General features: G+C 39.8%; 1 protein-coding gene across 1 annotated transcript; it reads right to left on the bottom strand.

Moving 5' to 3' along the window:
• Positions 1-1,326: 1,326 nt before the first annotated feature.
• odad3 (outer dynein arm docking complex subunit 3) lies at positions 1,327-9,311 on the bottom strand. Its single transcript, XM_022205063.2, has 13 exons — positions 9,141-9,311; positions 8,813-8,934; positions 8,289-8,366; positions 7,876-8,067; positions 7,627-7,728; positions 6,163-6,288; positions 5,623-5,745; positions 4,746-4,895; positions 4,474-4,634; positions 3,892-4,048; positions 3,595-3,744; positions 2,027-2,114; positions 1,327-1,953 (listed from the first exon to the last, which is right to left on the bottom strand). The coding sequence occupies exons 1-13, from the start codon at positions 9,217-9,219 to the stop codon at positions 1,829-1,831; spliced, it is 1,653 nt and encodes a 550-aa protein (XP_022060755.2). The 5' UTR covers positions 9,220-9,311; the 3' UTR covers positions 1,327-1,828.
• Between the last annotated feature and the right edge of the window lie 131 nt (positions 9,312-9,442).

Here is a 9,442-nt window from a genome sequence, read left to right as displayed (position 1 = left end):
ATGGTGGGCACCCACCCACCCATGTTGATTGTAAAAACAAAAAAAGAACAGAAAAGACGAAACCAGATAAAAATCTCCATCCACAGCAAAAGACTTTGGATTGAACTGTTATTCTCTACAATTTCCTGTTTTGTTAAGTTACAGATAATATCTATTAACATTAATTGACAAGCTGACGTGTCAAAAAAAGTCAAATGTCGAATATACAATACCCACATCAAAAATCTGTGGTTTTACAAACTTAATTCACACTTTTACAATGTGTGACTGTAAAATTACATTGTTTTACTGTTTTTAAATCAGATGAAACAATTATTTAAATATTATTTTGACAATAGTCAAACCCCTTCTTTTTCTAACATCTGAAATTATTTCTGTTTGGGTTTTGAGCAATGAATGGTCACACCAAATGAAGAAAATAAAATGAAATCATGTATGTGCGCATGTGTATACAGTATATATAAAAATATGTTATGGTGGACATGCACGCACAAGGAGGGTCAGTACGATACAGATAATGGGGTCACAAAGCAAAATCTGGAAACCAAGTCTCAAAACAGATAAATGATCTGAGTGTCTTTTATTTAGCTATTGATACAAAATAATAAATGTTGCAATTCAGATTTATTTAGATAGCTCCAGATGACATACTGTATTTTCCTCATGTTAACCTGCGAAACATCTTTCAGGCCAAGCTCTAATGGTTGCTTTTAACTGATGTTACTTGTTGAAATGGAGGTAAACTCCAATTTAGAGAGGAATGGATGCATCTGACATGACAGCAAAAATCCATCATTGAAAACAAACAAAACTGATAAAATGATGCTGCTGCAGACGATGCTACACCTCAGCTGCTCCTATTCTAACCTCCCACAACAAAACACAACAACTGTATTTCAGTGAATTGGTCGGAGAGTTCCTGTTCGCAGGTAAAAGCTGTCAGTCTAGTTCAGTCGTTCAGTCACTGCGTGAGGTGTCAACTAAACACAGAGCTATTCACTGAGTTAGACTTCTGACATTTTGCTATGCAGATTTATTGTTCTGCCAATAACTAGAACCAACCTGACACTCAAGAGCTGGCTCCAGCTGACGAGTTTGAGCAAAGAGGTAGAACAATGTCTGAGATGCCTGACATAGCAGAAATAGCTCAGGTGGGAAGGTATCAAATGCAGCTCTGCACCTATTACTGGAACAAAGCATGAGCATCTTTAGATGTCATGTAATTCAACCTTGAACAGCTGGATTCTCAGTACACTGCAGGCTACGGTGCATGACGCCTGTAAGATAAAACCCACAAACTTCACAATGGATTGGGACAAAGACAGGTTATCAGTTTCTGCTGTTATTATCCAGCTATTTATTGTATAAGAAATAAAGAGGGGAAAGAAATGCTTTGCTCGTTTTTTTATTGGATTCCCATGAGGCAGAGGGTGAAAAGTGATCAGTGAAAAACAGGCGGAGAAACGAGTGTTTGTGAAACAGTGACACAGATCATTACTGTTGTCTAAACAAACACACCTGTACAATTTGATACAAATACATCAACTCATAAATATCATCCTACAAAATGACAAACTGTGCTCAATTTTCAACGTGTCAACAAATGTGTTTTCATTTGTGTTTACAGCCAACAATGTACTAAGATTCTTTGTCGCACCTGCTAAGACACATACCACAAATAATTGTTGAGGTGAAACCTAATCACAATGGGAAACCTGTGAAGTCCATTAAGGCTCTTTGTCGTCACCGTACTGTACAACAAGGCCATTTTAGAGTCAGTCGTTGGTTTAGAGCATTTATTTTCCATCACTCTTGAGGACATCTGAGATCAGAACTTGCCCTTCTTCTTCTTCCAGGTCTTCTTCTTGGAGTTGGAGTCAACGATCAACTGAGACTGACGTTTCAGTGCCTCCCGTGAGACGATGTGAGCCTCGTCTTCTTCACTCCTGTCCTCTGCAACACAAAGAGTGAAATACAGTCAGATTTATGCTGCGTGCACGTATCAGTCTGTGTGCTGCTAACTCACCATCAGTAAAGACGTCCACTGCTTCATCGTCAGGCAGTCTGACTCGGGTGTTGTACTCTGGCAGTTTCTCTTCAATCCTGATGGTGAACTGCTCAGAGGAACATAAAGTCACACAATGAAAAACAGTGAATAACTCTCACCAGAATAACATGTATTTCTACTTTATCCAATACATATTTATTAGAAACTACCGTTCAAAAGTTTGGGGTCACTTAGAAAATGCCCATATTTTTGAAAGAAAAGCAGTTCTTCAATGAAGAAAACATTAAATTAGTCAAAAATCCAGTGTAGACATTGTTAATGTGGTAAAATGACTATTCTAGCTGGAAATAGCTGATTTTTAATGGAATATCTCCATAGAGGTACAGAGGAACATTTCCAGCAACCATCACTCCTGTGTTCTAATACTACATTGTGTTAGCTAATGGTGTTGAAAGGCTCATTGATGATTAGAAAACCCTTGTGCAGTTATGCTAGCACATAAGTGTGTGTTTTCATTGAAAATATGAAATTACCCAGATGACCCCAAACTTTTGAACGGTAGTGTAAGAATCCCAATGAAGTCTGACTTTATGTGGGTCTATTCATGCACAAACTGTGATTTTGGAAACAAATGTTTAATTTTGCCGTTTGGCCTTTACAATGAATGAGCTAGTATCTATAGAACCGATGACACAACCGACGAACCAATATTTTAAGAGTTTTATGTGATCATAAGTGGCTGGATACTCCAAGCATTAACACTGAAGGTTTTGTTTGAGTCATGCAAAAGCTAAGATGAACCCGCTGATCTTTTTAAGCATCACATCTGTTGTAGAGGACCAGCAAGCATATACCAACAGCAGTCGGCGAGCAAACAAGGTTCTGCTGATTTTCAAATTATCAGCTCAGAGTTGCGTCAGTGAGAAAGATTACACCTTCCAAACATGGAGCTGAGAGTAAAGTAAATGTCCTCAGTGAATGTCAGGCAGACCGTTGCTTCCTGCAGTACACTTTGTGTCCCATTTTCTCAAACGGAGAAGGGGCTGTCGAGCGTTAATAATCAAGAACAAACACTTCAGGTGGCTCTAATGGCTGCCTTTCCATTCAGATAAGCTGAACAAGCACAGCAGCATTCAGGCGCACTCACTGGGCCACGCAGTGTTCATTCGTCGCGTTGTGTAATATAGGTCTAAATAACAGTTCAAGTTCAAGCTGACACAAATTCCTCAGATTTTAAAATTGTTCCACTCATTGGTTATTTTCACCATTTTTGTGGTGTTCCCAACACCTTTCCTGGCAGTAATGGTGGTCAGGCGATCTTCAGGCATCTCATTCAGACGCCTCTATTACACGTGACATGCCACTCACATGCGAACATTGTCTGTTAACTGGATGACATCTACAAAGTCATTCATTTAACCGTCTGCCGTCTCCTTTCCACACCTATAATTACCACTGTGTGAAAACCTTCTGCGTAAGTTTGAGGATTACTGCAAGTGCAAATATGTTTTCTATATTCTAGCCAGACGAAGAACTTGTATTTCAAGTCTCCGTGATGCCTGCTGAGAATTTGTGTGTTGTCTCACCTCCTCTTCTTCCATCTCCTTCTTAATAGCAGCCAGATCCTTTCCTTGAACCTCCTGCTGCAGTACCTGTAATTTAGGCTCCCACTGGCTTGTCAGCTCCACTACAAATTTATCAGAGTCTGGATGTACTTCAGCAACTGCATCCGCACTCTGGAAGAAAAAGAGAAGAACTTTTTAAGAGAAAGAATGGTGTATTAAAAGGGAAATGGAAAATGTAGTGCATATATTTTAGGAATAACAGGCCATAGGTGGGGTCATAAATGAGATTTTTTTTGTAGCTGCGATGGTTGTTTTTACCACTGTGATGTGTTTCAGTTTGTCTGTCAGGTGCTCAACAGCGGCTCGGACAGTGCTGAAGGTTTTCACAGCCCAATCCAGGCGCTCTCTGCCTGCATCACACCTCTGCAACTGAGCCTGTAGCTGCTGCTCACAATCTTCCAAAATCTGCTGGTCACTAATAGAGCAACAGAGAAATAGTAGAGGCTTGAGAAGTATTACACAGCTGCGTACACAAAGGCCCTGTGACGGTCTGATAACTCATTAAGGCCAATTAAAGGTGGCTCAACCAGCCTGACCTCCTCTCAACTAGAATTGGATGGAGGTTGGATGTTGCCTAACTTTGTGATTTTTTGCATCAGGAATGGAGGAAAATTCAATGATATCAGCATTTAATTTCCACTTAAGACAAAGAGGAAGCAGTGGAAAGGTAGGAGCGAGAAACAGAAAGTGCTTACACATTCAACAAAGTGGAAGCCTGCATGTGTAAACTGAAACCAATTATTCAGTGTAATTTACTGTAATTCTCAGGCTTGTCACTGATGTTTATGAAACTACATTCCAGACTGGAGAATCTAATAAATGAGTGCATTTGGGTCTCACCTGGAAAATTTAGCCTCTCCTGAATATTTCATATTTTCAAACTGTTGGTTCAGAAGCTCCTTCTGCTGCTTCAGCTGCAGCAGGACCTCCTCGTTCTCTCCCTTCAGCTTCTCCAGATGCTGGTGTGTCCTCCTCTTGGTAGTAATGTGGTCTTCTACCTCCTTTGCACACAACAAAGTGAAAAAATATAACAGCAACCACATGAAAATGTAGAGCTCTTCTCCAATCACACAGAGCGGTTTTTATTACACCCTTTCTATCCACACCCATACCTGTGAATTTGTGACCCCGGTGGTCTCCTTCAGGTGTCTGAAGGCCTCCTCAAATGTGGACATTGGTTTTTCCTCCTCTCCTGCCATCCTGGTGGTGCTGTGTGGGGCTTCACTGCTAAGTTCATCTGGCTGGATTATTGTTCTCTGGGCCTGCAGGTAATAAACGCTCCAAATATAAAATACTGTTTAATACTGTACAGAATGTCTTGCTACCTCCGCCAAGGAGGTTATGCGATCGGGTCCGTTTATTTATTTGTCTGTCTGTGTGCGTGTCTGCGGACAGGATTTCTCGGAAACTACTTGTCGGATCTTCATGAAATTTTCACCAGAGGTGGCTCTTGGCCCAGGGAAGACTCCATTCAAATTTTGTGTTGCTCCGGTTAAGGATCTGGATTCTGGATCTGGATTTACATTTTCCAACTTCGTATCATCTTCCCTTGGCGGAGGTCAGAAATCTCGGATTGCTCTTGGTTTTTAATCATATTATATTTTTACCAAAGATGAGGTTATGAAGAGAGTGTTGTATGCCCTTCTGTGGTCATTACACTTTATGTCATGAAGATATTTTTGTATGTTTTATCGCGAGTGCACATGACCAGTGAGAATGCTGAAGCTTTTTATGGTTCATCTAAACTGATGTCTTCCTGTACCTTTCAGATAAGGCTCCTTCACACTGACTGTCACCTGTAATTTTCCAAATCTAATATTCACACCTACTTCATGCTGTTTTTTTTAATCTGTTATTCAACTCTATGTGTACAACATTTTGCAACACTATCAATGTCTCCCTAAGGGGGATTATCTGAAAATGTGAGCCGTTATCCCAGTTTTTAGACAGTGTCACATTTCCTTTCATGTTTCAAAAAATCTATCTCACCCTCCTATCGACTCTTTCAGCCTGGGCTTTGTGCTCCTCGGCCTTTTTCAGGTAACTTGCTTTGAGATGCTCTCTTTCCTTACGCTCCTTGTAGAGCAACGCCTCCAGCTGCTGCAACTCGTCCTGCAAAGAAAAAGAAAGGGCAGGAATAATGAAAAGTGTTAGTATGACACCACTGTATTACTCCTAATAATTTAGAACAGAAGGATATTTATTAACATCAGAGGCAGGTGAGGACTGGCATGGCACCCTCACCCAAAATGATCTTGAGAAGAAAGAAAAAAGGAACAGAAAACAACATTGTTCTGGGGAAACATACTGTTTTTTCCAATGTATCATGAAGAGGTAGGTTAACATTTCTGTATTTCATACAATTTGTTTACATTCATACTTCTGAAGACTGACAGCTTTTGAAGTTACTTAACGTGTGATAAAGACTACTTGAATGTGCAGTAATGACAGTAATGGTGAGCTGATGATACTTTTTACACACTAGAACCATGCATGTTGTCAACTCATAGCGGAAAAGTTGAAGATCACCTTAGCTGCTTTTTCAAAGAGCTGGGCATCTTTATTCATGGCCTGCAGGTTTTGATACTCCTCTCTGTGCTTCAGGATTTCGGCCTCCAGGTTGTCCAACTGACCCTCAAAAGTCAGACTCTCATCCTGAAGTGTGTGAAGGTGGGAAAGTGAGAAAACAGGAAACATGGATAGATAGAATAACAAAGGAAGTAAACTGACTGGTGGATTACTTGACTGTTATGTAGAAATCAAAGCATAAGCTGCATATGATATACACTCAGAGGCCACTTCATCAAGCACACCTGCCCACCCTATTAACATGCATGAGGTGGAGAGGTCAAATATTACAAACATTTTTAAATGTGATGTGGGCTAGTATACCACTGCCACGCAATAAAATCTAAACAGAAAGAACAGTAAGTGGCATAATCATCTTATGACAATGGCAACAAACTCGAAAATGTAAATGTTTAACAAAAGTACAATTTATGGCTTGTATGTCATGACCTATATTTAATTGAATTCTTTAAATAACACTCCCATTGCATTTAACTGTACATACTGTATGTGACAAAAAAATCCTCTTGAATCTTTAATTACATTTTGCAGCTGTGCCTAATAAAGTGATCAGTGAGTGTATGTGCACTAACACAGCTGCCACAAATCTAAAAGAGAGAATATAACATTATATTCTATGAGATTTTTAGCAAATCAAAACCGATTTTTGTTCTTATTTATAGTTGGCGATTTGATCTGAATTATCATTTTAATGTATTCACTATTTTTATGTTGTAGTTTTCATTGTTAGCAGCAAAATCAGCATCTCCTGCCCTGGATTTGAAGTGCATACCTACAACATTAGTGTGTTTGGTTGCCACTGGCTACAAACAGTGACAACTAAAACTAAGATGAAAAAATGGCCTCATGTTGTATTTCTGATAAAGAGGCTGCTCAGGGAGTGTTGGCAGCATTATTTACTGCACTCGTTACCATGGTGACCATGAGTGTCCTCAAATCAACCAGGGTACAATAACAAGACATAAAAGACAGTGACTTGAAGTGATTAAAGTGCAGGTTGGTCCACCATTGAGGATATTTGTCAAGCAAAGTTAAATGTAAACAGAGGTAAAGGGAAGTATTGTACTAATGTGGCTCTTCTGTCTTGATATTTACATACCACAAACACAGAGTCCCATATCAAAGGCACAACAATGTGTCATAGTACCGGCCTTTACATTGCAGGGTGCCACAAAGAGCATCTGACGAACAAACCTCTTTTGCTCTCACGCAAGTGTCTGTTTATGGCTAACATGCTGTTACTAAATTATACCGGCAGTGACAGCTCAGCACAATGGGTGTTTCATAATATTTCAAAAATATCACAGAAGACAAAGTATTATAGGTGATAGAGCCAACAAATTCTCCAGAAAAGTCTCCCACAAATGAAGAGAAGCTTCAGTGCAGGTTTCATGAAGGACTAACCTGTAAGTGACTTTTGAATTTCAAATAGTTACTCATGATGTTCTTAGCCTCCTTGCACTTATACCGAGTTTTCTCCAGACTGTTCTCCAGCGCACGCAGATTCTGAAGACACACACACACACAAACACAAGATATTCCTCACTGGGCTGTGTATCACCGTGTGTGCTTGTCTTTCAGTGCACTGTAAAAAATGACTGCCAATTACCAAAGAAGCACAAAGATAATCATATTTGTCAGAGAGGTAACTACCATGGCCTCTTCCTCTCTCTCGCGAGTGAAAGCATCAGTAGACACTGCTGCACTGCTGCCCACTGATTTCCCCCCATGGTACTTCATTTTCAGCTCGCCAAGGCGGCACTGGTGGGAGTGGGTGGTGGCTTTTAGGGCATTCAGACGTTTCCTCTTGGACAGCACCCTGTAGTCTAGAGTTGCGAGAGCCTCCTGAAAAAAAGACAGTGTTTGTCAGGCATGTAAAAAGGGGTCTAAAAGAGAGGAAACTCGATATAGATTTGTATGTATTGCTAGTAATTTCATGCTATTAATAATGGCACTTAAATAGTTCAAATAAGCTGGTAAGGAACTATCTGTTAAAATTCCCTGTTATAAACATTTGTTTTTTCACAGCAAAACTAGCTAAGATATGTATATTGATTTCTCCTCACATTTCCTGACATGTTGCGGTAGCCATCCTTCCCCAAGGCTCTGTTATGAAAGGCCACTTTGATGATGTGTTCATCTCCCTGAAGGGGAAGACATGAAAGTGAACCAGACTGCAAACCACTGCAACTCCAAATTCTCAACCTCAATCCTGACTATATATCTATTAATATTTTCATCCTGAAAACTTTTCTCTTTTAGATAGTCAATTACCCCTGTATTCATTGTCCATAATTGTATCTACTTCTGTACAAACAGAATCTACACAATGTGCACTAAACCTCTGGTTCTTTAAAAAGGCTCTTGTACACATATCTGCAGGTGGCAGTTTAACACTTATTTTCCTTCTATAACTTGTTTTTTAAAGATAAATGTGTGTATTGTGTATGTACACATTCGTTTGGACAAGTAAGTTGATTCAGAAGTCAGCTGTACCTTTGATTGAAATTATTAATTACAAAAAAAAAAACAGAAACAAAAAAAGCAAGCAGAGGTAAATTATCCTCAGTTTAGTCATGACTGCACTTACAGCATTCGCTTCTGCCAGTTCTCTCAACAGCCTTTTGTTGTCCTGCCTCAGCTGACGGATGGCCGTTGTGTTCTTCTTGATAGTGGACTGGGTGCTCTCATAGTATGCAGTTCTGTCGCCCTCTAGTCGGCACATTTTATTATCACATCAACAGTAACGACAGTCTTTATGTTGCTTCTTTTTTCTGTTGGATATGGTTACGTCCACTAAAAATCAGTTCGATAATCACGGCAGCTAACGATTAGCTAGCTCATTGAATTTAACTACTCGTTAGCTGCCTTTTGTATGAACCGAAAACAACGGTGAAACTGTTTGGCAACAAACTTACCCAGTAGTTGGATTTTCCGCTGAAGCTCTGTTACTTGGTCACGTAGCGGAGGTTTTGTTGAGTCAGCACTGAGTGCCATTATTGTACTGTACTATTTTTGGACCCCAATAGCGAAAATAGAATATGTTCGTCTTAGCTTTAGCTTGAACAAATGACAACATCCGGCAGGCTCCAGAGTTGCCTAGCAACATGTACACTAAAGTTAAGCTTAGGAAAGGGTGCATTAGGCAGTAAATTAGCAACAAAGCTACTTTATATAAATGTTACCACTAAATGGTGACATTTAAAACTAGTATGCTACA

Source organism: Acanthochromis polyacanthus, chromosome 3, assembly GCF_021347895.1.
Source record: "Acanthochromis polyacanthus isolate Apoly-LR-REF ecotype Palm Island chromosome 3, KAUST_Apoly_ChrSc, whole genome shotgun sequence".
NCBI lineage: Eukaryota > Metazoa > Chordata > Actinopteri > Pomacentridae > Acanthochromis > Acanthochromis polyacanthus.
This window is presented reverse-complemented; position numbering and strand designations above follow the sequence as displayed.

Excerpts from the sequence above, each read along its gene's own strand:
- odad3 (XM_022205063.2), bottom strand. The coding sequence starts at position 9,219 with ATGGCACTCAGTGCTGACTCAACAAAACCTCCGCTACGTGACCAAGTA. Across the intron at positions 7,729-7,875 it reads AGAGAGAGGAAGAGGCCATG|AATCTGCGTGCGCTGGAGAA; the intron begins GTAGTTACCTCT and ends GTGTGTCTTCAG. Across the intron at positions 3,745-3,891 it reads AACTGAAACACATCACAGTG|AGTGCGGATGCAGTTGCTGA; the intron begins GTAAAAACAACC and ends TTTTTCTTCCAG.